The 25,707-nt window shown below is 54.5% G+C and overlaps 1 protein-coding gene and 1 long non-coding RNA gene across 5 annotated transcripts; one reads left to right on the forward strand and one right to left on the reverse strand.

Annotated features, from left to right (window-relative positions):
• Positions 1 to 6,038: 6,038 nt before the first annotated feature.
• Positions 6,039 to 15,717, reverse strand: TBRG4 (transforming growth factor beta regulator 4). Of its 4 annotated transcripts, none has more exons than XM_082632847.1 (11): positions 15,654 to 15,717; positions 13,262 to 13,726; positions 11,019 to 11,342; positions 10,242 to 10,413; positions 9,803 to 9,960; positions 9,071 to 9,181; positions 8,160 to 8,304; positions 7,517 to 7,762; positions 7,230 to 7,341; positions 7,002 to 7,116; positions 6,039 to 6,332 (listed from the first exon to the last, which is right to left on the reverse strand). In XM_082632847.1, the coding sequence occupies exons 2-11, from the start codon at positions 13,673 to 13,675 to the stop codon at positions 6,231 to 6,233; spliced, it is 1,899 nt and encodes a 632-aa protein (XP_082488973.1). In that variant the 5' UTR covers positions 13,676 to 13,726; positions 15,654 to 15,717; the 3' UTR covers positions 6,039 to 6,230. The 4 variants fall into 4 exon arrangements, with proteins under 4 accessions (XP_082488973.1, XP_082488975.1, XP_082488972.1 ...); XM_082632849.1 differs by lacking the exon at positions 15,654 to 15,717 and adding an exon at positions 15,618 to 15,636; XM_082632846.1 differs by lacking the exon at positions 15,654 to 15,717 and adding an exon at positions 15,322 to 15,443.
• Positions 15,718 to 15,740: 23 nt separating this feature from the next.
• On the forward strand, positions 15,741 to 21,711 carry LOC309810675. The gene is made up of 3 exons (XR_014295041.1): positions 15,741 to 15,821; positions 20,145 to 20,315; positions 20,907 to 21,711. It is a non-coding gene; the product is annotated as an uncharacterized lncRNA (long non-coding RNA).
• Positions 21,712 to 25,707: the final 3,996 nt, after the last annotated feature.

Raw genomic sequence — 25,707 nt, forward strand, 5'->3', positions numbered from 1 at the left:
TAGTACCCCTAATCGAACTCCCGGCCCCCAGCTACCCGGGCAGGGGTCCCCAGCCTAACCCGACGCCTCCATCCAAGAGGAGAGCTGGCGCCGCAGCTTCTCACTGATTGGCTGGTCCTCGCACGTCGGTCTCCGTGGCAACCGCCTCCCGGCTCCATGGCAACCAGAGCCGGCTGGCGGGAGCGCAGCAGGGAAGGTAGCCCCAGCGGAGCTCCGGGCTGACTGGTCCCCGGGGCTCCCCGCTGTCCCACCCTTCAGCTCTCGGGCAATGGAAGGAAGATGGAGAAACACGCCTTCCTCCATTCTCAGCAACCGCCCCTGCCACACCCCCGAGGACGCAAACCCTCCCCGAGCTTTCCGGAGATGGCGCCCTTGCTTCCACGCAGGCCCGCCCGCACTCAGATTCGCCGAGCATCCGCCCTGTGCCAGGCTCCGGGAGACAGATGAAGATTGTCACCACCCCAGAGATAGACGGGGGCGGGGGCAGGCAATCAGAGCAGCCATTGTTGCGGAGGGAGTCTCCTCCATCCTCAATCTTCTGTTGGCTCTACCCCAGAGCCCACGGAGCCAGGGGCTGCCTGCTGGGCATCTCCCCGGTGCACCAGGCACCAGACACATCATGTCCCAATCTAAGCCCTGCATCTTGCATCCCTCTCTGTCGCTGGAAATCTGTCCGTCTGTCCCACTGTTGGGGGACTCCTCTTCCTCCCTTTCCTCCACACCCATCTTCACCCTCTTGGGTCTTGGAAGCATCCAAGAGTTTCTAAGTTGCTCCTTCAGGGAATTCCTTGGCGGTCCAGTGGTTAGGACTCGGCGCTTTCACTGCTGGGTCCCGGGTTCAAGCCCTGGTAGGGGAACTAAGATCCCACAAGCCACGGCACAGCCGGGGGTGGGGGGAAAGTTGCGTCCTCCTAAGGCCCCTTTCTCATCGCCTCAGCGGAGTCCTTCTTAAGTCTCACTTCTCTGCCAGCCCCTGTGGCATGAGCTTGTCGCCCTGCTCCTTCTGACTAAACCAAGAAAAATGCAGGAAATTAGAGACCACCAAAACTGAACTCTCAAAGATGAAAAGAGGAAGGTGAGCTGGTGAGGGACCCCAGGACTGGAGGAACGGCAGAGCAGCCCACCCAACGGAAGGGGACCCACGCCCGGCATTTCCTAACCCACCCCTCCTCCCCACACACAGCTGCTACCAGGAGGGCCAGGTATTCATCCTCATGTGGACGGGAGTCTGTCACAATTCTAGGCAGTCTGGCAGAACTGGTACGACGATCAAGGGAAGTCTCGTGATATGGGGTCAAGGGAAGCACATTCCTCCCCACACCGTGCCCCACCTCACTCAGGCTCCTGCCCCCCTGCCCCCCAACCAGAGGCTCTGGCGGATGGGGGCACTGGCAAGGGAAACCCCACCATGGCAGGCTTTCAGCCCAGCAAGCTGGGCTTCCTCCCCCAGGAAAACACCCCCCCCCCAACCCAAGGCACAGGATGGTCCAGCCTAGTTAGTGCCTCCCACCCATTCGAGAGCACCAGCAGGGCCCAGCGGCATGAGACCAACACAGTGCAAGAAAGCCCCTGAGTGTTATACTGTCCTTAGAACCACAGGCCGTGAAAGCAGCCCAGGACCTGCATCTTGAACCCAAACAGGATGACTGCCTGCTAAAATTCATAAAAATTTGAACATAAAGCCTGTCTGGGATACAATTTAAAAAAATCACCCATCATACCGGGGACATCAGGGAAGAACCCAACAACCAGGAAAATCACATCTAGAAGAAAATTTTTAAGAAACACAGAACTGAACTGAATGAAGATAAAAATATAAAATACCAGATTATGTGGTCTGCAGGTAACAGTGCTAAGAGGAATATTTACAGCATATCAGAAAAGAGGAAAGGTCTCAAATCAATCATCTAAGTTTCTACCTCAGGAAACTAGGAAAAGAAGGGCAAAATAAAACAAGCAGAAAGAAGGAAAGTCGAGCAGAAATCAATGAAACTGAAAACAGGAAAACAACAGAGGAAATCAATGAAACAAAAAAGAATAGTTCTTTGGAAAATTGGTAAAATTGCAAGATGGACAAAAATAGAGAAGACACAAATGACCAGTATGCAATGGGGGCTATGATGGTTAATTCTATGTGTTAACTTGACCGGGCTTGGGATGCCCAGTTAGCCCGTTAAATGCTATTTCTGGGTGTGTATGTGAGGGCATCTCTGGAGATTAGCATCTAATTCAGTAGACTGAGTAGAGATCCGCCCTCACCAATGTGGGTGGGAATCAGCCAATCCGCTGGGGTGGGGTCAGAGAGAAACAAAGATGAAGGAATGGTGGATTCACTCTCTTCTTGAGCTGGGACGTCCTTCTACCCTCGGACATTGGACTCCAGGGCTGATACCAGTGACACGCCACCCCACATCCCTCCCCGTTCTCAGGCTTTTGCACTTGGACTGGATTTATACCAATGACTATGGTTTTCCTGGCTCTCCAGCTTGAGAAATGCAAATCATGGGACTTCTTGGCCGTCATAACTGCAGAGCCAATTCCTGTAATAAATCTCCACTTACATTTTTCTCTCTCATATATTCTGCTAGCCCTGTTTCTCTGGAGAATGCTGACTAATAACAGGGCTACAGAGTCTGAGGGCATTTCAAGGATACTAAGGGAACGCTACCAACAATGCTCATAAATTCAGCAACTTTGAAGAAAGGGACAATTACTTGAAAATTGAAATCTACCAAAAATTCAAACTAGATGAAACAGATAATATGAATAATCCTAAAACCATGAAAGAAATTGAATTTGTAACTTAAAAAAAAGCTTCCCCAAAGAAGTCTTCAAGCCCAGATAGTTTCACTGGAGTTCTACCAAGTACTTAAAGTAGAATTAACGTCAATTTTAGACAATCTCTTCCACAAAATAGGAGGAAACACTTCCTAACTCATTTTAGGAGACAAGACATACCCTGATACCCAGACCACGCAAAGACAGTACCCAAAACAAACAAACAAAAACTACAGACCAATATCTCCCATGAACACAGGCACAAAAAAATCTAAAATATAAGCAAATCAAATCCAACAATGTATAAAAAGAATTATACACCATGACCAAGTAGAATTTATTCCAGCTATGCAAGTGTGGTTCAACACTTGAAGATCAATGTAACCCACTACATCAACAGACTAAAGAAGAAAAATTATATATCAATTGATACAGAAAAAGCATTTGACATAGCCCATCAGCCAGTCAGATTAAAAAAAAAAACTTCTCAGCAAGTTAAAATAAACTTGATAAAAATCATATACAAAAGCCTTACAGCTAACATCACCCTTGGTAGTGAAAGACTGAATGCTTTCTAAGATTGGGAACAAGGCAGGGATGCCTGTTCTCAACAGAAGCTCCCCTCCGCCGCCCTTTTTTCAAACCGTGCTGGAAGTTCTAACCCCTGCAGTAAGGCAAGAAAAATAAGTAAAAAGCAGATGGACTTCAGAATGAAAGCATGAGGAGCTCCACTGACCAGCTCCCCAGTGAAAACTGGTGAAAATTATAAAACAGGCAAACATTTAAAGCTCCTGGAAAGGGTCTGAAGGGCAAATAGGTGAAGAAATAGCTATTCAAGATCTACGCTGGGAATTCTCTGGCGGTCCAGTGGTTAAGACTTTGTGCTTCCACTGCAGGGGGAGTGGGTTTCCCCCGGCTGGGGAACTAAGATCCCGCATGCCACGTGGCACAGCCAAAAAATAAAATAAATCTGTGCAAATTTACGAAGAAAGAGTCTAGAGTATTTGAGAATCCACCTTGTGCAGAGTGGTGCAGCCAAGAACACAGGGCCCCTCACCCCCTGCCCCTACCCTGGGGGGATGAAGGGCTTTGACACTTATCCTGCCCCCAGATACCCGCTGCTGGAGCTGAACCCCAGGTAAGTGTGGCCAAGAGGTGGGGCTCCCTTCTGTTTAGCCCCCACTTGTGGGAGAGACTCTATTTCACCAAAATTTAGAACTTTAGTGTTTCAAAGGCCACCATCAAGAAAGTGAAAATATAGCCCACAGAATGGGAAAAAATATTTACAAGTCATTTATCTGATAAGGGACTTGTTTCTAGAACGTATAAAGAACTCTTACAACCCAATAAGACAACCTAATTAAAAACTGGACAAAGGATCTGAATAGGTGTTTCTCCAAAAATTATATGTAAATAGGCCATAAGCACATGAAAAGATATTAGTCATCGTGGAAATGATAATCAAAACCACAATGGGATAGCGCTTCATACCCACCAAGATGACTAGAATAAAAAAATTAGGTAAGTGTTCAGCATTTGCCATTAGGCAAATGCAACTGAAAAGGTATCACTCCATACCCACCAGCGTTGCTGCAGGAAACCCTGAGAACACCAAAGGCTGGCGGGGATGTGGAAGACTTTACTGCTTCTCACGTGGCCAGTGGGGCTGTAACATGGTACAGCACCCCCGCAAACACTGTGGCAGTTTCTTAAACAGCATAGAAATCCCATACGACCCAGCAGCTGTATTCCCGGGCACTTATCCCAGAGAAATGAAAGCTTAGGTTTTCACAAACACCCGCACACAGGGCTGAGTCAGTCTACCAGCAGTAACAAGGAAGGACCTACTGGATGAACCACCACAGAACGGTGCCGTGAAAAAACCCAGTATCTCAAGGTTATATACCGTATGATTCCTCTATAGGACATTCTCCAAGTGACAGAACAGACATGGAGGACAGGTTGGCAGTTGCTGGCTAGCTGAGAACAAGGTGGAGGCGTCCTGGTGGCAATGCCCATCTCCTGCATGTGGACCTTTATTCCCATCAGTGTCCTGGTGTGACATGTGCCAGAGTTCTACAAGATGTCACCTTTGGGGAGACTGGTAGGGGCACAAGGGACCACTGTGTAGTCCCTTACAACTGCAGAGAATCTGTTAAAGTATCTCAGATAGAAGCCAGAGATGCTGGTGAACAGGACGAGCTCCTTCCTCCGTGGGAGCTCCCAGAGGCGCCCCTGCTGGCTCAGCCCCCGTGCGCTTGTCCACACTCGCCCTTCCCTGCGGAGTGCTCCCTGCTCCCTCATCTTGCCTGGGCTGGGACTCGGCAGCTCCAGAAAGCCATCTTGGCTGCCCTTCTCTCTGGGTGAAGAACCCCTGCCAGCCTGTGCAAATGACAAGGACCCACGTCCTGTGAGCTGGTGCCCTATGGTCCCCCCTCTACCCCAATGCCTGTGTGACTCACTCTGACGGACCGCTTTGGGGGAGCGGGGAACAGCTGGGACGGGGGCCCACGGGGGCGAGATGGCCCTTCTCCTCTGCTCAGCCCCACTCACACCAGCCTCTCTCCACTCTGTACTGCTGGAGGCACATGACACTGCCCTGTCCTCAGCAACGTCTCTTGTGAGGGACTGGAAGAAAGCCCTTTTTTTTTTTTTTTTTTTTTTTGGCCATGCTGCGTGGCTTGTGGGATCTTAGTTACCCAACGAGGGATTGAACCCCGGCCCCCAGCTGCGGAAGCATGGAGTCCTAACCACTAGACCGCCAGGGAATCCGGAGAATGCCTATTTCTTTCCAGCATTTGGGGGCGCTGCTGCTGGTGTGGTGAAGGGGGCCGGGCTACGCAGGCAGACGGTTCCCACAATGGTAGCATGACACCACGGCACTCTGGTCCGGGGTCTCTTCTGGTCCCAGTGGCAGTCAAGTGCACGCCCGTCTTCTACTCAGAGCCAGTGCCTCCTGAGTGACTGGCCTCATGCCACGTGGCAATGTAGGCCGTCAGGGTCCACCCCTCTCCCAAGACCATTGGATGGGAGGGGACCTCCCAGGATGACTGTCATCAGTAACCACGCCATGATTAGAACCCCAAGCCATGCACTGAAAACCCAACTGGCCCCCCGGGAAGGTCCTCGTGTGCCGAGGCTCCGCACTGCAGGACTCGGCCTGTGCAGGGCTGACTGCGTCTGAGCAACAGGCCAGCCGTGCACGGATGTACACGAGAAGGGTCCTCCACGGGTGGCAGAGAAGCTGGTACAGAGAGGCAGCTGATTAAAGATTTATTACCCACGAAAGAACGACCTGCCACTCAGAGATGCCGGCCACCAGCCCACTTCCGGCCAAGGTCCTGCCCTGAGGTTTGTCCTCGAGCGTGCCACCTCTGGCCCACCCAGCGCTCGTGGCTAGGCCTCCAGGGGAGTCCGGCCCCCTGGGCACACAGTCCTCGCTACGGGACAGGTTACTTGGCCAGCTCCTCCGCCACTGCTTTGCGCATCTTGTCCTTGAGGTAGGCGCTCTTCTGCCATTCAGACTTTAGTTCCAGCCACTCGTAGTATGGGACCTGGGGACGCAGGAGGCAAGTCAGGGCAGGCGGGGACCCTTGTCCCGCCTGCTGCCCTGCACACCACACCCCTGGCCTCCAAATCCCGAAGGAAGAAGCCCACGGAGCTGCTGCAGCATGTGTGGGGAAGAGACCCTGACTTGGTCAGTGCTCAGAGCTGCAGGGGCCCACGGCTACACAGGACCAAGAGCAGCCTCTAGATTTTATAAGTTGTACCAAAAGCAAAACAAAAAACTCAACAAGAGAGTCACTAATGTGAATCTCTGGCCCCTAACAGGACAGCCTGCTCCCATGGCAGAAGTCTCTGCAGTGAAAAGCTGGAGCCAGGCCCCAGGGCCGGACCACGGCAGAATCCTGGATGAGGCACACGTGGGCACTCGGACCTGGGCACCTGGTTGGTCTTACCCCGTCTAAGAGGCCCTGGCTGTGGAGGTGGGAACAGTGCCTACGGCATCAGATACTTAAAAGCTGTGTGACGTTGGGAAGGACACAACACCCTTTCAAGCTTCCCTTTTCTCACGTGAAGGGGGAATCCTAACATGGCTGACCTCAAGAGCTGGGGTCCTGACCTCAAGAGCTGGGGTCCCCGTGAGCACTGGCTCCTCCCATAACCCGACTGGGCCGGGGGCTTCTCCCTGTGCAGTCACCGCCCACCCAACAGATACTCACATCGACCAGCAGGAAGCCAGCGGCCAGCAGGTGGCGCCGGGCCAGCACGAAGCGCCCCAGTAAGTCTTTGCTTCGGCTGTTGAAGTTGGGGAACTCCCAGCGCAGGAAGGCCAGCCTGCAGGGAGAGGGGCGCTGTGGGTGCTGACAGCTCTCCTAGGCCCCTGGAGAGAAGAGGGAATGCGGAAGAGCCAAGTGCACGTGGCCCCCAAGGGTTGTGTGGTCGCTCACCTCTTGGCCCCCGGGGGTAGTGGCTGGCTGCCAGAGGGCAGGGCGAGATGAGGGGCCACAAAGGCCCTCAGGGGCAGGAGCTGGCTGTCGGTGTCCAGTAGCACCTCAGCATCTAGGGAGAGCATGGAATGAAAACGTGTTGGGGACTGTCCCTTGGCGTCCAACTGGACTGACAGCCCCGCCCCTACGGTGGATGAACAGAGACCCTGGAGAGCAGAGGGGGCAGGTTTAGAACAGTCCCCAGATGGGACTGCTGGGAGGGGGAGGGGGAGGGGGAGGGCCCTCACCCAGAACCCAGCCATACTGCGTGGCCACCATGAAGCTGCCCTTGTCGGCACTCCCCAGCAGCCCCTTCAGCGTCTCCTGCAGCTCCTTCTGCAAGGGGGTCACCTTCCTGTCAAGGGCCGAGGGCCTGGGGACCAAGGCTGAGGCTGGCAAAAGGGGGCCCATGTACTCGGGGTGCTCCAGCTGGGCAGTGGCATTGATATGGAGCAGCTTCTGGAAGGTGCTTTGATCCTTTGGGGACTTGCCACCTAACAGGAGAGGATGGAGAGAGAGGGGAGGGGCCGGTGGAGGGCCAGGAGGAAGAGGGCGGAGGGACACGGGGGCCAAGTGCGAGAGCCAGAGGCACCCCTCACCCAAGTCTCACCCTGGACTCTGGGTCAGGAGCAGCGGGAAGAGGGTTTGCCGGTCACCCACTAGGAGCGGACAGAGAAGGAGCAGATGCTGGGTGAGCCGGGCCTGCCCGGTCTCCCCGATGGTGAGCGGAGCCCCGAGGCTCCCAGGCTCCCTCCTGGCTCAAGGCTGGGGCGGTACTTGGGATGGGATGGGATGGGATGGGGTGGGGTGGGGTGAGGGCCGGGCGGGGAGGGGGATGCACAGTGGGCTTGCCATCACTCGGGAGAGGGAGGAATACCCCCCACTGCTCACCTAGAAACTGGGTGTGAAACTCAGGGTGGAGCACAGCCTGCAGCTCGGCCTCCAGCACCTTCTGCAGCACACACAGGGCCCACACCACGTCCACCTGCAGGGCTGGCTCCAGGCCTGCCAGCTCTGACCCCAGCTTCTCATGCACCTGGGCAAGGACGGGGTGGGGTAGGGAAAGCAGGTTTGCTCCGTGGCCGCAGGCATCCCTGGGCGGGCGGCAGCTGGAGCTGCGTTATGACCTGGCCACGCTGAGGCCCAAGGGGGGTGATGGGGAGCAACGTTGGCCAAGGTGCTCTTGGGCAGGCTTGGGGCACCCCTGGTGGAAGGTACCAGAAACCCTCCTCATCCCTTAGGCCCAATCTGGACAGCAGCTGGGTTCCCCCCGCTGCCCCTCCCACTGGCAGGGACCTATGGCACAAAACCACGTCTCCTGCACAGGGGAGGTATTTCTGGCCCTGAGAGGAGTTAGCGATTATGAAAGGGGAAGCAGCTGGCCGGCTGCGGCAGTGCCCACCGCGGGGGCCCTAGGGTCATACCCAGTCCACTCACAGGACACTCTCACCCCTGCAAGTGGATTGAGGTCTCTGAGCCCCAACAGGGCCTTCAGGGAGCACTAGGAAGCAAGAGCAAGGGTCCCCCAGCCCTACTGCTCAGTGAGCCGTCGGATGCCCTCCTGACCCTTGGCTGCCATGCCGGATTTTGCGTTTCGTCCCCAGACAATCCCTGGGACGCCGGGCTCTAGCCAGCTCCCTCCACGTCCCCATGCCGGGCCTTCTTCCTTACTGCCTACACCCGGGGCCCCTCAGCACAAATCCGGTCTCTTCCCTCCCTCCCACTCAGTCCCGAGCTGCTCCGAGGAGGGCTGAGCATCCGAGGCAGGGAGAGTGCAGGAGCTGGGGGCGTGAAGACTGTACCAGGCTGAAGAATGGATCCTCCCGTTCTGGGTGGAAGTTCACACGGGCGAAAGCCAGGAGCATGTTGTACAGCTGTGGCAGAGTGATGCTCTGGGCTCTGTCCAGGACGTGCTGGGCCGGTCAGGGAGGACACAAAGGCCGGATGAGAGGGGCCCGGTGGCCAGTGCCCCATGCAGACCTGGTCCTCCCCCAGAGCCCACGAGCTCCCAGCCCCAAGGGGTAATTTACACAGGGCAGTGGGCAGAGGGCCAGACCCTATCCTCCCAGAGGCAATTACACACACAAAAGGTCCCTGACGACAGCTTTAGAAATAAATACTCCTCAGCCTACAAACACAGTTTCAACCTGTTGCACAGAAACCTAAGTGCAAACATCCTCTTTCTTCACAACTCCATTCTGGGGCAGCTGGAAGTTTAGGGAGAGTTTTGAGTGGATTCTCAGGCTCGCCGTCTACACTGCTCCCCACACAGCTACCCAGAGACAGACAAAAACTCTACAAAGTTTGGTGGAAGAATGGAATAAGCCGTTTTCAACTACATTTTCTTTCACTACTTTCACTACGTATCACTTCTCTCCAAATAAAAGCCAGAATAAAGACTCCATGTTTGCCACCAGAAAGTGTTTCCAGGCCGGAGGGGCCTCCCTAATGAAACAACCAGGGAGCCGGCTTAAGCAGGGGGTCAGGCACAGAAGGCCCTCAAAGCCAGGCCTCAGGTCTGTACCCCAGCTCACCTGGGCAAAGGCCTCAAACAGGGGCAGATTGAGCCACTTAAGGAAGGCAAAGGACTTGGTGCAGCGGGCCACCTCGCTGGACGTCAGGCGAGGAGTGTGGGGCAACAGGTCTGCAGCCAAGCGCTGGAACACCTGCGTCTGGTGGAAGCCGAGTTTGCCTTGGGGACAGAGCCCGAGATTTAACTGGTGAGGATCGATCGGCAGGCCACCCTCAGGCCCACCCGCCACCCACCCTGGTCTCAAGGAGTAAGAGCTTGGTGTCTGTAACCAAATTTATCCCTGAGGCCCAGCAGAGAGGATCAGGGCCCGTGAGTCACAGTGTTTCTGTGGCAGCCTCTTAGGCCAGTGCCCGCCACGGGTGAGGCAGGCACCGAATTTGACACAGCTGCGGCCAGAACTCAGCCTCCGCCCCACTCTGCTCTCCGTGCACAGGGCTCACCATAGGCGTAGGCCAGGTCCAGGAGGATGCCTTTCGTCAGGGGGAAGGGCTTCTGGACCAGGTGGTACGAGATGGCCCGCAGCAAGGGCACCGACCGCCGGTTCTGAGCTGCCAATGTCACCAGCACCTTCCGCAGCTCCTCGGGGCCAAACTGCTCCACCAGCTCCAGGCACTGTCAACCACAGCCGGCAGGGGTCAGCTCGACGGCCCGAGGGCCAGGGGTCCCATGCAGTGCAGGCCCTGCGAGACAGTAACTGGGCCTGAGCTTACTAAACACAGGCCCCATCTGTGCAGGGCCTGCCCCACGCCCACCCCAGGGAGCCCCCAGACCGGGGCGCCATGTCCGCAGCCAAACTTATCCCCAGGTCCCAGGGCAGGGGACCTGGGGCCCATGAGCTGCAGAGCTTGCTGTGGCAGTCATCTGGGCCAGCCCCCGCTACTACGGGAACAGGGGCTGAATTTGACTTGACTGCGGGGCGGGGGGTGCAGCAGGGGGTGGGCAGGCGTGGTATCTCTAGGAAGCACTAGCCGGAGGCTGAGCCACGGGGGTGGCCCAGGACACACTTCAGAAGGTGCCAGCCACGCCGCTTCCAGGTTATGTGCAAGACGCAATTTTGGAGGAATACAAAGGAGTGGGGTTCAGGCTCCACACCCCCCTAGATGCTTGGAGGAGCCAGTGGGAGCGGAGAGCTGCCTCCAGCCGTGTGAAGCGCCAGTCCCTCCAGGGCCACGCCCCAGACTCCGGACAGAAGCTGCCAGGGCTCTGGATCCCAGTACCTTGTCCTCCAGGCGGGTCATCAGAGACTCGGAGAGGTGCCCCGTCTTCATCATCATGGCCACCACCGTGCGGCTGTCATCGATTTCTGCCCAGCGCCGCTCCAGGTGCACCAGCAGCTCCCCCAGCAGCTCCTGGGAGTCCTGCTCCTGCATGTAGGTGGCGCTGGACTCGGCCAGGAAGGCCAGGTGCTTGTACTTTAGCCTGCGCATGCGCCAGCGGACCTCCTGCTCCACTGATCGCAGCTCCTTGGAGGTGGGGGGAAGTCCCAGTGCATAGAGGCTCCGGAGCAGCTTCACGAGGGTCCCATGCCAGACTGCAGTTATCTGGGTGGGGGGACACAGGCAAGGTCACACCTGGGACCCTGTGGACCCTGTGCTGTTACAGAGCGGGCCAAGGCTCCGAGCTGGTGGCTGCCTCCCTAGAAGCAGCTCCCCACCTGCCACTTACACAGGCGCACCAGGCTGCTCCTCCATCACAGCCTGTCTGGGCCAGCAGGCCCACCACAGCGCCCCCTGCAGGGCATGTCTCCAGGCCTCAGAGGAATACGGGGGCCACTCGCGGAGCCCTCGGGTCCCACCCCCAGGGAAGGCAGTATTTGGTAGCTGAGCAGGGCTCTGCTGTCTGCTGCGCTGAGGCTCTTAACTCTGCCACTCTGCAAGTCTCCTGAGCCCTCATCTGTGAAATGGGGCTGCACTGCTGAGAGGGGGAGCTGAAATCACACACACGACGTGAGGGGCAAACAAAAAAGCTGTTGTGCGAAAGGCCGGGCAGAAGAAGAAAAGTATGAGGGGCTTCCCTGGCGGTCCAGTGGTTAGGACTCTGCGCTTCCTCTGCAGGGGCCGGGTTCAGTGCCTGGTTTGGGGAACTGAGATCCCACAAGCTGCGTGGTGCAGCAAAACAAAATAATAGGTATGAATTTGATCTCAGTATCACAAGAGCCCCCAGTGGCTCCTGCTTTTTCTGCAGATTTCCCTGAAGTAGGAGGGCTCTTTAAAAGAAATCTTATTCACTGCTTACCCTCCTAAATACTTTGTTCCTGGTTCATTACTAGCTTGTAATTTTGTTACAATGTAGTTTTGTAATTACAATTTTGTAATTTTGTTCCAAATGTCCAGTCTTGTCTCTAAAGCTTACTTTGTGTGTAAAATGTTCAATGAATAACTAGAATTATAGCCTTAGAAAAAGAAGGGATCTACTTAATTTTTGAGTTATATTCTCAGTAAGAAATAAATCTGTACTGTGGCCTGCACATACACAATTAACTAAGACAAAAAGTTCCACAAAACACTTCCCTGACTACATGTGAACTGTTTTCTACATTACTCTATCGCATTAAAAACACTTGGCCACTTCTACTACACTTTCATAACCTACAGTTTGAAAAAATTCATTTAATGTGGCCCCTTCCTTGAGCTGCGAGTCTCCTCCTCCTCATCCCTGACAAGTGGACACAGGACCTTGCCCTTCTGGAGCAGCCAGGGGGAGGGTCTGTACCTCTCTGCTGCGCCCCAGGCCCTCTGGCTCCAGCAGATCCCACGGAGCCACGGGAAGAGTCTGCGTGAAGGGAGTCCTTCCTTACACGGAACATAAACTGGGTAGAGTCCTGCCCCCAATCCCTGCCACACACAGGTCCCTTCTCTCCACGCTCCACCTTTAAGGATCTGATCGGATAATGCCCACGGGCAGCTCAAGATCCTCCGCTAGTCACCCCTCATCTCCTCCAGCCTCAAGAGTGTATCCCCCATCAGCCAGACACTGAGTGGGGGCTATGCAAGCCAAGACTGCAGGGCGAGGGGGAAAGCCCCCAAGGCATTGAGAAGAACCGTGCTCGATCCTTGTGCTTCTATTTACTGTGTCTGCGTTGCCTGTCTGTAAGATGAGGACAGCAATATTCACCTAACAGACCTGCTGTGAGGATTAACAAAAGAGAAAGCAGACCTAGTTGGGAAGGAAATCCAAAAAAGAGGAGTTATATATATTCGAATAGCTGATTCATTTTGCTGTACAGCAGAAACTACGGTGTAAAGCAACTATATTCTAATAAAAATTAATTTAAAAAAAAGAGAAGAAACACATTAAAGTACTTTGGAATCTATAAAATGAAAAAATACCACTGGACGTGGAGGGCCTGAACACACAGCAGAGCTCCTATCTATATCCGGAAAGTGACTGGATGCTTTGGACTCCAGGGCCTCTGCTGTTTTCTGCTTGTTGAACCTGCAGGAAGGGCTCTTGAACCCACCTGGCTGTTGACAAGATGGAGAAGTTGCCGAAAGCGGGCATCCTGTATGAGCAAGGCTTTGTCTTTCGGCTTCTCAGACAGCAGGCGAGAGAGCTGGATGAGCGTGAGGGCAGCGTGGTTCTCGTGCAGACAGTGACCGCCACCCAGAAGCTCCAGGAGCTCCTCTGGCCTGGTGGCCTTCTCGATGAGCTGGTCCACCTCCTGGCGCTCAGGGTAGGGAGTAAACACCTGTTCCTTCTCCACAAGCTCTGACAAAGGACCTGGGAGGTGGGAGCTGGATGAGGTAGCCGAGGAAGTCAGAGGCTTCTGGGCTCCCCGGGCGAGTCTCAGCTGGCCAACAGGGGACACAGCAGGGGCCAGACGGGTGGCCTCCCTCAGGAGGCACGTGCATCGCTTCACCAGCCGAGCAGCCATGGCGGCCCGGGGGGCGGGGAGAGAAGCCTCCTAGCAAGTGACTCCAAAGCCCTAAAGAGAAAAAGGACAGAGAAGGGAGTGGTGCAGAGGCAGTTCCCGACTTCCAAACACAACAGAAGAACCAGACAAATGAAAGGGAGTCACAAGGACTTCCCTGGTGGCGCAGTGGTTAAGAATCCGCCTGCCAATGCAGGGGACACGGTTCGATCCCTGGTCCGAGAAGATCCCACATGCCGCAGAGCAACTAAGCCCACGTGCCACAACTACTGAGCCCGCGCGCCACAACTACTGAAGCCCATGTGCCTAGAGCCCATGCTCTGCAACGAGAAGCCACCGCAATGAGAAGCCCGCGCACCGCAACAAACAGTAGCCCCCGCTCGCCGCAACTAGAGAAACCCCGCGCGCAGCAACGAAGACCCAACGCAGCCAAAAATAAAGAAATAAAATAAACTTATTAAAAAAATAAAGAGAGAGTCACAGCCACAGTCCCCATAAACCAGCCCAAACCTCTCCTTCCTGACTGACCATGTGCATGCAGCAGCGTTTTCTGAAGCAAAAATTTCAGAGGGCTTCTGCTTCAGTACATAATATAACCAAATAACCAGACTTAGGAGCATCACAGTTTGGGCTGGAGGGTTTCCAGTCCTGGCTGTAGAATCATCTAGGGAATGGTTCAACACCTCAGAATCCCAGGCCCGACCCAAGACCTCTTGAGTGGGAGTCTTGGCACACAGGGCTTGAACAGCGTTCCCCCCCTCTTTTTTTTTATTTTTAAAAGTACGCAGGATTAAAAATTATTGACTTATGGAGACGATGAGACAATATTTTAAATTAGACTCATGGAAAACCCTGGACATATCGTCCATATATACATCCCACAGCTTCTGTGGATGTTATTTTAATACTTATAGCTGTGTGAGTGAGCCTCCCCAAACCAACCTACACTATTACTCACCGACCTACTAAACACACAGACACACACACTTTCCAAGAGCAAACCTCCTGAACCAATCATAAAAAGCACTTCACAACATGGCCCAGAACTATCTTCCCAGTTTTACCTTTTTCCTCCCTGGAACACACCCTCATTCTAAACAGGCCTTGCACTTTCATTACACCTTGGCAGGGCAGGGCAGGGCAAGGCCTGCTGCCTTGTTTTTTTTTTAACCGCCCTTCATAGGGTTCGGAAAATCACCCCCCATCTTCCCGCACCCAGACGAAAAACGTTACCTCCTCCAAGAATGTTACATATCCCGATGCAGCTGCTTTTAACAACTCTGTGCTGCTCACCAGCGTGAATAAATGACCTGGGTAAGGCACACCGCCGGGGCACGATAAAAGGCGTTATAACCTGGGCCTCCCTCCTGCCAAAGCAGAGAACGTGTCTGACCTTCGATTTCCGAGAACTTGGTGTGGGACATTTTATTTTTACGTGAGCTCACTGTTGCAGCTGTAGAAAGCTTAGATTAACTGTACATAAAGCAAGAGACTCAGAGAGGAGGAACACCGACCCAAGGGTAACATCCACCATCCACAGAGCCCCAAACGCGGGGAAGCACTGAAAACGTTCCCGACTAAAGACTGTCCTACGAGCTAGTGAGGAAAACAAGTTCAGAAGCCCAACTGGGATTTGTGGAAACACCAACCCAGAAGTTCGGCCCTCAGACGCAGAAGGAGAACGACGTGCACGAAGGGCAGCCAGCGACAGCGCAGAGAACCAGTGCGGGGCTCGCAGGCCGCCACGCGGGACCTCGGAAGAGGGGCGCGTGCGCGCGAGCAGGCGCGGCTCTGAACCGGGCCCGCCCCCACCCCCGTGCCCCCAGCCCCCCACCCCTACCCCCTGCGTCCCGTGCGCCCTCCAGGTCTCCTCTCCCGGCCACGCCCCCATGCCTTCAGGACCTGAGCTCCTCAGGACCCTCTTCCCCCCGGCCCCGAGACCTACGCCGCCGCCGCCGCTACCGCAAGCGCCCCAGCTGACCTCCATACGCCCCAGCACGGCCCTGGGCCTACGCTGCGCGGCGCGCTCTTTTACGTCACTCGGCGCGCCGCCGGAAACTAGGCTCGCCGCCTGCCGCCCAGCCGGAAATCACTCCCGGTTCCTTTTTCCGGCTGGGGCGATGTTTGCTCAGGGCACGGACTAGATGAAGTGAGTGACAGTTGCTGAGCAACTTTGGAAAAATGGGAAGGGCGGTGGGGAAGAATAGAGTGTCCAGAAACGGAGGCTGGGAGGCCTGGGGGCCCTCTGGTCAGTACCCAGCCCTCATTCGGAGTATAGGCGGCGACGCTTTGTCGTCAGTGCGTGCTTCCCTCCACCTCCCAGCCCCGCGCCTTACCCGCGGGTTTCTCACAGCCTCTAGAGAAGCCCCGGCTGTAGACTGCCCAGGGCTGGGCTGTGACACGCTGGGAAGGCCTCTCAGCACAGGTGTGCGGAAATATGGGCACAAATTGCCTAGATCTTGCAGTTTTTCCAAAAAAGGATCTAGGATTCTGGAATTTTATGTGCAGTCTCTTGACTTTTAAATATTGACGTTTACTTGTAAAAGAAACTGCGGGGTAAGCCAAGCAAGATGTATCTGAGTTTTGTATGTGGACTTGATTTATCTTTCTTCCTGCACGACTTTTTATTTCCATGGAATTAAGAATTGCTTTGTGTTTTTTTGGCTTAAGATTCCAGGGACCTGCCTGGCGGTTTATTTTTATTTTTATTTTTTTAAATAAATTTATTGGGCTTCCCTGGTGGCGCAGTGGTTGAGAGTCCGCCTGCCGATGCAGGGGACAGAGGTTCATGCCCCGGTCCGGGAAGATCCCACATGCCGCGGAGCGTCTGAGCCCGTGAGCCATGGCCGCTGAGCCTGCGAGTCCGGAGCCTGTGCTCCGCAACGGGAGAGGCCACAACAGTGAGAGGCCCGCGTACCGCCAAAAAAAAAAAAAAAAAAAGAAAAGAAAAAGAAATAAGTTTATTTATCTTTGGCTGTGTTGCTGCACGCGGGCTTTCTCTAGTTGCGGAGAGCGGGGGCTACTCTTTGTTGCGGTGCGTGGGCTTCTCATTGCGGTGGCTACTCTTGTTGCGGAGCACGGGCTCTAGGTGCATGGGCTCAGTAGTTGTGGCTCGTGGGCTCAGTAGTTGTGGCTTACGGGCTCTAGAGCGCAGGCTCAGTAGTTGTGGCTCACGTGCTTAGTTGCTCTGCGGCATGTGGGATCTTCCCGGACCAGGGCTCGAGCCCGTGTCCCCTGCATTGGCAGGAGGATTCTCAACCCCTGCGCCACCAGGGAAGCCCTCCTTGGCGGTTTAGTGGTTAAGACTCTGTGCTTCCAACGCAGGGGGCGTCGGTTCGATCCCTGGTCGGGGAACTAAGATCCCACGTGCTGTGTGGCTTGGCCAAAAAATTTTAAAAATGGAAAAAAAAATTCCATGTATTTGTCACAATTTCTACCTCAATCCTTCACCAGTTGTATAAATCTCTCAAGATGTTCAGACACTTCAGCTAGGTCACCAGTTTAATCTTACTGAAGAAGTGTCTTCCTGAACCTTCTGACCTCCTATGTGGATTATCACCTCTATGCTCTCAGCGCGAGTGTCGTCCTGGGATCTCCCTTTACCAGGTCCTCAGTATTCCTTTTGCTTCTATTGATGCTAGCTCTCTTATTTTCTGTCCTTTATCTTATTTCTTGGTTTATGTCCTTGTTTGGGTGGAGCGCATCCTTCAGTACCTCTGTGAGAAATGATGCAAAGGAGGTCAGTAAAGGCCTTGCAGGTCTAAAATGTCTTTATTATATCCTCCTGCTTGATTGATAGTGTGGCTGGGTGTTTTAGAAATCATTTCCTGATTTTGAAGCCTTGGTTACTCTGTGAGCCTCTAGCTTTCAAGCTTTTTGAGTTTATGTGGAGTCCAAAAATTGTACATGAGGTGTTTTTTCGCCCACCTTCCTTCCCTTCCTTCTTCCTTTTTTTTCCTTCCTGTTTCCTTCTCCTCTATTCTTTTCCTTTTTTTAAAAATTTCTAAAGTATGGAATCTAAATCTAAATCAATGAACAAAGGATGTTGCAGCCATCAAGCCACTACAGCTGCACCTTGATGGTGAGCCGAGGGGACTCAGGATGGGAAAGAACAGGATACTGGCCCCAGATAGCTGAGGTGCGTATCAAAGGAATGATTTCAGTGGGCGCAGACTAGCATCTTCGCATACATAAAAAGCGCTGAATTAATTAACTTGAGATGCCCGGTTTTCTTTAATTAACAGTAATCTTTTGTTGTTCTGACCACCTGGTTTTTGTTACAAAACTATATATCCTGGTTCCTCTTCAATACCTCTTCGGAGCAGTCCCTCAGAGCAATCTGAGAGGCTGCCTCCCGGGTTTGAAATCCTCAGTCCACCAAATAAAACAATTCTCAGCTTTTAGATTGTGCATTTTTTTCAGTTGACAGGAGCCAGTCCAATGAGACCACGTATTACATGATTTCATTTATATGCAGTGTCCTGAAGAGGCAAGTCTGTAGACTTGAAAGTAGATGAATTGTTTTCAGGGGCTGGGGAGATGGGGGCGGTGGTGTAATGGGGAGTGACTAATGGGTATGGAATTTCTTTTTGGGGTGGCGAAAATGTTCTGGAATTAGATAGTTGCACGATTAACTGAACGTATGATGAGCCGCTGAGTACACATTAAAGAGCGAATTTTATGTTAGGTGAATTATACCTCAATAAAGCTGTGATATTAAAAAGAAAACGAAAGCGCGGTGGGCTAAAAAGAAGGAACTCTAGCACGTGAGTGGAGCATAGTGGCAGTGAACCTCGCCATCAGGCCATTTTCTTGGGTATCTGCTGCTGTCTTCTTCTTAGGTCTTTCCTCTTGGGCTGGTGAGACTCTGCAGAGGCATTTTCAGAGCTGCCAACATTTTGGGAGCCTGACTGAGGAGGACAACTGGGTGGGGCGGGGGGTGTGTGGCCTCAGGTTTGAGCATGCGTATGTTTCCTTCATCATCGTTACTGTTGCTACGGAACAAACGACGCCGTTTGCTTTGTTATGCTTGTGGATGTTTTGAGGATGGCTTGTCTCTGCTGTGCAATGACTGGGACCTCCACTGGAACCACTCAGAGCTAGAGACAGTCTACCAAGGGCCTGTGTGTGCTGGCCTCTCTTGCTTAGCTCAGGGGTTCAGCCGTGGGTGCTCCAGCAAACAAGGGAGACCCCGTTGCCTTTCATGACCAGCCTCAAGAAGCACACAGGGTCTGCGTTCTCCATGGTGGAAGTGGCCATGGCCCCATCTAAACTCAAGAGGGGGTTTCTGACCTCAGTCTCAAGGGGAGGAGTGCCCAAGGATTTGAGGCTGCATTTAGAACTGCCACAGTCACTCTGATTTTAACAAGGTAAGCCTGCTCTCCCAGAGGGTTGAGGCAATTCATTCCAGATGCCCTCCACTACCCTCTCTGGAGAGAAACTTCTGGCATTTTTTTGGTGGGGAGAGGTGTTGGAGAAAGGTAGTTACTCAGTTCTGTGGGTTTATTTATTTGGCTGCATCGGGTCTTAGTTGCAGCACAAGGTGGGATCTTCGTTGTCGCGGGAGGGATCTTTTTTTTTAGTTGCAGCATGCAGGATCTAGCTCCCTGATCAGGGATGGAACCCGGGCCCCCTACATTGGGTGCGCGGAGTCTTAACCACTGTGCCACCAGGGATGTCCCCTTATTTCCTTCCTGATTCTACTTGCTAGCACCCTCCACCTTCCTCCTGATCCCAGAACTGCCTTATTGGTGACTTTGAGGGATGGAATGGCCTGGGGCGGGGATCTGACCTAAATGCCCTCCTCGGACAGCAAGGTCCTCGATGAGGAACAAGCCATGGGTCCACCTGGCAGGACATCAGAGCTGTAGGAGATGAGTTTGTCTCCTTCCCAGAGGGAGGGTGGAAAGGAGAGCCGGGATACCTCAGAGCCTTTCTCATCCAACACACTTGCTGACAGATGGAGAAACTGAGGTGCAGAGAGGTGTGGGTACTTGCCAACACCTGTTCCCATTCCAGTTGGAATCAGGGCCAGATGAGCTGGCAGATGACCGTGAGGAGGTTAGGGTACCAATTTGGTCCTACTACGTGCCCACCCTGTAACCTGGGCCGAGTACTGAACCTGCCTGCCTCAGTCTCCAGGTTTGTCAAAGTGCTATTTCAGGATGTGTGGTCAGGATGCAGGGATACAGGCCTCTGTCGGGAGCCCTCCAGATAAGCCCCCCACGTGGATGCCCTCCCTCCCTTCCCTCTGCCTCCTTCCAGGCTGATCCTCGCACTCTTGCTACCACCCTCTGCTAACAGCGGCTTCTCTCCTGAAATTGTGCCTCAACTAGATGAGCAGCCATCCTGGTGTGCCCACCATGGTCCTGGTTTCAGCACAGGAAGTCCCCATCAAGGGAAATCCCCCAGTCCCAGGCCAACCAGGATGGTTGATCACTATGTCCTCAACCTGCCCTCTCTCTTGCCCCAGGTGGACTCAAACCACAACCTGCCAGAAGCCCTGGTGTGCAGAAGAGCCCTGACACAGCAGGTCCGAGGCTGCCAGTCCTGACGGGTCTGCCGGCCAGGTTGGCCCTCCACTGGTGTCTGGAAACGTGGCTGCTAAACAGTTCCCGACACTGACAACAACTTTCCCGCTATGGTAAGAGTAGCCCCCTGTGCCCAAACTGGACAAGTAGTGCGCTGTGCTGACAGCTGCTTTCCCTCGGAGAGTCTGGAATTTTGGTACACGCCGGGCAGAGGGTGCCTACAAGAGCAGCCCCTGATAAAACCCCTGGATGCTGAGTCTCTAACGAGCTTCCTTGGAAGACGCTTCCTGCCAGTGGTCCCAGCTTGTCGCCAGGGAATTCAGTGCCTCCAGGGCGACTCTCTGGGGAGAGGTCTAGAAGCTCATGACTGGCCTCCTCCAGAGTCCACCCCACGTGCCTTTGTCTCTTTGCAGGGTTTGCTCTGTCCTCCTTTGTGAGAATACATCGTAGCCATGGGTGTGACTCTACGCTGAGTCCTTTTGGAGAATCACAGAACCTGGGGGTGGCCTTGGGGACCCTGGACAAACCTGGCCAAGGGCTCTCCTCTCAGGAGAAGACTTTCCCTCAGGGCCTGGTAGCATTCATGCGTCTCCAGACCCCCGAGTAAGAGGAGGAATCAGATCTGGTGGCTGTCCCAAAGTCAGCCTGGCCCCAGCTCTTGCTGGGCACATGAACATGTCCTTTCTGCCCTTCTCTGTGTACAGGAAACTGAGGCCCAGGGAGGGCAGGACAGCCCAAGAGCACATGGAGAGTGAGCACCCAGGTCTCCTACAGCCACCCAAACCTCCCCATGCCTCTCCATCCTGGCCGGGGGCTCCCTCCCAGCTGGGGTAGGGTGGTGGACCTTCTGCCCTCCTGAATCCTGAACACGGCCGGCTTCCCGGGGCCCACAGCCCATGGAATGACTCTCCCAGCCTTCCCCCTTGCCCTTCCTTCCATCATGTCCGTCCTTCCATCCCCCTTGCCCATCACTCCACCTTGCCCAGCCTTCCACCTCGTCCACCAGCAAGTCTTGCAGAGCCCTCCTGGTGCGGGGTGGAGAAGTGCACGGTATAGTTGATGGAGTGGGGCCTGGTGATGGCAGCCTGTGGGCCAGGCACTGAGCCGTACTGATGGGGCCCTTCTTACAGCCTCTTCTGCCTTCCACCTGGGCTCCTGCTCTGGAGTCTGCAGGAACTGAGTACCTGTGCTGCAGGGGGCGGCCTCTCTGGGCATTGCAGGGGTGATAGAGCTATGGTGGGGCTAGGGGATCAGCCTAGTAGGTGCTGGGAACTCTGGGGTGGGCTGCTGTGAGCAAGCATCGAGAGGTGGTGCAGTGGGGAGAGAACCCCCTTCACAGCCCCTGGGTCTCTCTGGGATGGATGTCCAGCCCTTGAAAGTGACTATTAAAATATAGCATGTTAATAGGAAATCTGAGATGACTGCCAGTGAAGACAGTTTATCATTCACAGTTCCCAGGAGAAGGAGGCACATCCCTCCACGAAGAGCCACATGGGGAAGCACAGAGTCAGCCAGGAGGTGGGGAGGTGGGGGGCAGGAGTGGGGAGAAACTGTGGGTAGGAGCCTTTACTGTGGTTTCCTTGGAAGGAGCTGGAGAGACAGGATGAACAGGCTTATTAGGACCGGCTAGTGTGAATAATGTCAGTGGGCTCTGGGGTGGAAGGTCTCCCCCTAGTGGTGTGGTCCCTGGCCTTGCACTGGGAGAGTGACCAGGAGTATAAGACCCCCTAGACGAACTGGTGGGGGTGTGGTCTCCGGATTGGTTACTTTGCACCCCCAAGGAGGGGTGTGGGGGGCAGGAGGCTGAGCAAGGTGAGTCAGGCATATCATCGAGGTGTCCAGTGTATGCATGTAGGACAGATGTTAAAGCATCAAGTTTACAGAAGCTGGACACGTGGTTAATGCAGAGACTGGGGCGTGATGAGCATTCTCTGCAGGGGAGGAGTCCTCAGCATGGCGGGGGGAGGCTGGTGGGCCCCCATTCCGTTCCTTCTAAGCTCAAGTCAGGGTGGGCTCAGGGCCCGCCGGGGATCTTTTCTGGGTCTGGGCCCCGGCAGGAATGGCAGCTCCGTCGAGGGGCTCAGCTCCATCTCAGACTCACCTCTCTCCCCAGAAGCTCTTCCAGCACCTGCCCAGCACAGGCGAGGGTGTGGGAGGGTGTGCCCACTGTCCTCCAGCCTTCGGGCTTCCTGGAGGTACAGTAGCACCGCACTGTGAGTCCCTTTGCATGGTAGGTGTGGCTCCCTCAGGACCTGTAGCCCCATCTTTCTCACACCCTGGAACGGCCCTTTACCTGCCCAGCGTCCAGGCCTCCCTCCCGTGCGTCCTCCTGCAGCCCCTCCTCTCCGGCGCTAAACTGTGCTCCCAGCTGTGCATTACCCAACTCAGGACCTTCCAACGTGGCCGTCCACACACCCCTCCCACCATCCGGCCCCCAACACGCCCCAGTCCTGGAAGGCCAGCTTTCTTTCCCTTTTTACTTTTTACCTCCCCTGGGAGCAGCTAGAAATGCAGAATTCCAGACCTTCAGAATTGGAATCTGCATTTTGGCGAGATGCCTGAGATTCTGGGGCACCTTGAAATCAGGAAGCCTTGCAGCCTCACCCAGCAGTCTTTGACTTCCTGGAGCTGCTGAAAACAGCAGGTGGGGCCCACCTGCCTTTCCGACCCAGTCGGTCTGGGTGGAGCCGTCTGACACCACCAGGTGAACTGCCCTAAGCTGCACTTTGAGCCACCTGAGGTGGCAAATTGGCCTGGGTGTAGGTGTCTAAAGAACTGAAAGTTGTTCATGTGGACTGTAGGTGTCGAAAACCGGGCTGCACATAAAAACTGAATAAAAACGGAATCTGGTCTTTGTCCCTGGCACACAGCTTCAAAAACTCTTGCAAATTCCTGAGTGATAGGAATTTCCTTATTAATTTCCTTTTGTTATTTGTAATGAGCCCCTTTCCCATACCCAAGTTTATGCTAATGAAGTGACTCTAGGCGTGTGATTAGAGGGCTGGGGATTGAGTTAATCACCAATTGCTGATGATTTCCTTGTAATGCTTTTTTAAAAAAATTATTTATTTATTTGGCGGTGCTGGGTCTTAGCTGTGGCACGTGGGATCATCATCGTTGCGGCGTGCAGGATCTTTAGTTGCGGCATGCAGGCTCTTTAGCTGCGGCATGTGGGCTCTTAATTGCGGCATGCGGGATCTAGTTCCCTGACCAGGGATTGAACCTGGGCCGCCTGTACTGGGAGCACAGAGTCTTAACTACTGGACCATGAGGGAAGTTCCTGACAATGCTTATTCAAGAACACACAAGAAAGCCTTTGGACACAGAAACTCGGGTCTTCTGGGCTGGTGATGGTTAATGTGCTGGGAGGGTGGCATACCCTGAGCCCACGGGGAAAGAGGTTCCTGTATCCCCCTCCCACGCCCTCACCCTATGTGTCTCTTCATCTGGCTCTTCCTGGTCTGTATTCTCTATAATAGAACTATAACATAAGTATTTTGCTTTCACAGGTCTGTGGGTCGTTCTACCAAATTATTGAATCTGGGGGGTTATGGGAACCCCTGAATTTATAGCCTCAGGGCAGGGGGACCCAAACTTTTTGACACCAGGGACGGGTTTCGTGGAAGGCAATTTTTCAGTGGAGCGCAGTTAGGGGGATGGTTCAGGCAGTAATGAAAGCTATGGTGAGTGATGAGGGAGTGATGGGGAGTGATGAGGGAGTGATGGGGAGTGATGGGGAGTGATGAAGGAGTGATGGGGAGTTTTTGAGGGAGTGATGAGGGAATGATGGGGAACGATGGGGAGTGATGGGGAGTGATGAGGGAGTGATGGGGAACGATGGGGAGTGATGAGGGAGTGATGAGGGAGTGATGGGGAGTGATGGGGAGCGATGAGGGAGTGATGGGGTGTGATGGGGAATGATGGGTAGTGATGAGGGAGTGAAGAGGGAGTGATGGGGAGTGATGGGGAGTGATGAGGGAGTGATGGGGAGTGATGAGGGAGCAATGGGGAGCGATGGGGAGTGATGGGGAGTGATGGGGAGTGATGAGGGAGTGACGAGGGAGTGATGGGGAGTGATGGGGAGCGATGGGGAGTGATGAGGGAGTGATGGGGAGTCATGAGGGAGTGATGAGGGAGCAATGGGGAGTGATGGGGGAGTGATGGGGAGTGATGCGGGAGCGATGGGGAGTGATGAGGGAGTGATGGGGAGTGATGAGGGAGTGATGGGGAGTGATGAGGAAGCGATGGGGAGTGATGAGGGAGTGATGAGGGAGTGATGGAGAGTGATGAGGGAGTGATGAGGGAGCGATGAGGGAGTGATGGGGAGTGATGAGGGAGTGATGGGGAGTGATGAGGAAGCGATGGGGAGTGATGAGGGAGTGATGAGGGAGTGATGGAGAGTGATGAGGGAGTGATGAGGGAGCGATGAGGGAGTGATGGGGAGTGATGGGGAGTCATGAGGGAGTGATGGGGAGTGAAGAGGGAGTGATGAGGGAACGATGTGGAACGATGGGGAGTGATGAGGGAGCGATGGGGAACGATGGGTAGTGATGACGGAGTGATGAGGGAGTGATGGAGAGCGATGACGAGTGATGGGGAGCGATGAGGGAGTGATGAGGGAGTGATGGGGAACGATGGGGAGTGATGAGGGAGTGATGAGGGAGTGATGGGGAGTGATGAGGGAGTGATGAAGGAGTGATGGGGAGTTTTGAGGGAGTGATGAGGGAATGATGGGGAATGATGGGGAGTGATGGGGAGTGATGAGGGAGCAATGAGGGAGTGATGGGGAGTGATGGGGAGTGATGGGGAGCGATGAGGGAGTGATGGGGAGTGATGAGGGAGTGATGGGGAGTGATGGGGAGTGATGAGGGAGTGATGAGGGAGTGATGGGGAGTGATGAGGGAGTGACGAGGGAGTGATGGGGAGTGATGAGGGAGTGATGGGGAGTCATGAGGGAGTGATGAGGGAGCAATGGGGAGTGATGGGGAGCGATGGAGAGTGATGAGGGAGTGATGGGGAGTAATGAGGGAGTGATGGCGAACGATGGGTAGTGATGAGGGAGTGATGGGGAACGATGGGGAGTGTTGGGGAGTTTTGAGGGAGTGATGGGGAACGATGGGGAGTTTTGAGGGAGTGATGAGGGAGTGATGGGGAGTGATGGGGAGCGACGGCGAGTGATGGGGAGCGATGAGGGAGTGACGAGGGAGTGATGGGGAGTGATGAGGGAGCGATGAGGGACTGATGGGGAGTGATGCGGGCGCTATGAGGGAGTGATGGGGAGTGATGAGGGAGCGATGAGGGACTGATGGGGAGTGATGCGGGCGCTATGAGGGAGTGATGGGGATTGATGGGGAGTGATGGGGAGAGATGAGGGAGTAATGGGGGTTTTGAGGGAGCGATGAGGGAGTGATGGGGAACGATGGGGAGTGTTGGGGAGTTTTGAGGGAGTGATGAGGGAGTGATGGGGAACGATAGGGAGTGATGAGGGAGTGATGGGGAGTGATG

Source organism: Mesoplodon mirus, assembly GCF_964341445.2.
Source record: "Mesoplodon mirus genome assembly, chromosome: 9".
Taxonomy (NCBI): Eukaryota; Metazoa; Chordata; class Mammalia; order Artiodactyla; family Ziphiidae; genus Mesoplodon; species Mesoplodon mirus.

Bases quoted from the DNA above. Each gene is read 5' to 3' on its own strand.
- TBRG4 (XM_082632847.1), bottom strand. From the start codon at position 13,675: ATGGCTGCTCGGCTGGTGAAGCGATGCACGTGCCTCCTGAGGGAGGCC. The intron at 10,414-11,018 runs GTACTGGGATCC...TGTGGTTGACAG, and splicing joins TGACCCGCCTGGAGGACAAG to TGCCTGGAGCTGGTGGAGCA. The intron at 6,333-7,001 runs GTGAGTATCTGT...CTGCGTCCCCAG, and splicing joins CTGGCTTCCTGCTGGTCGAT to GTCCCATACTACGAGTGGCT.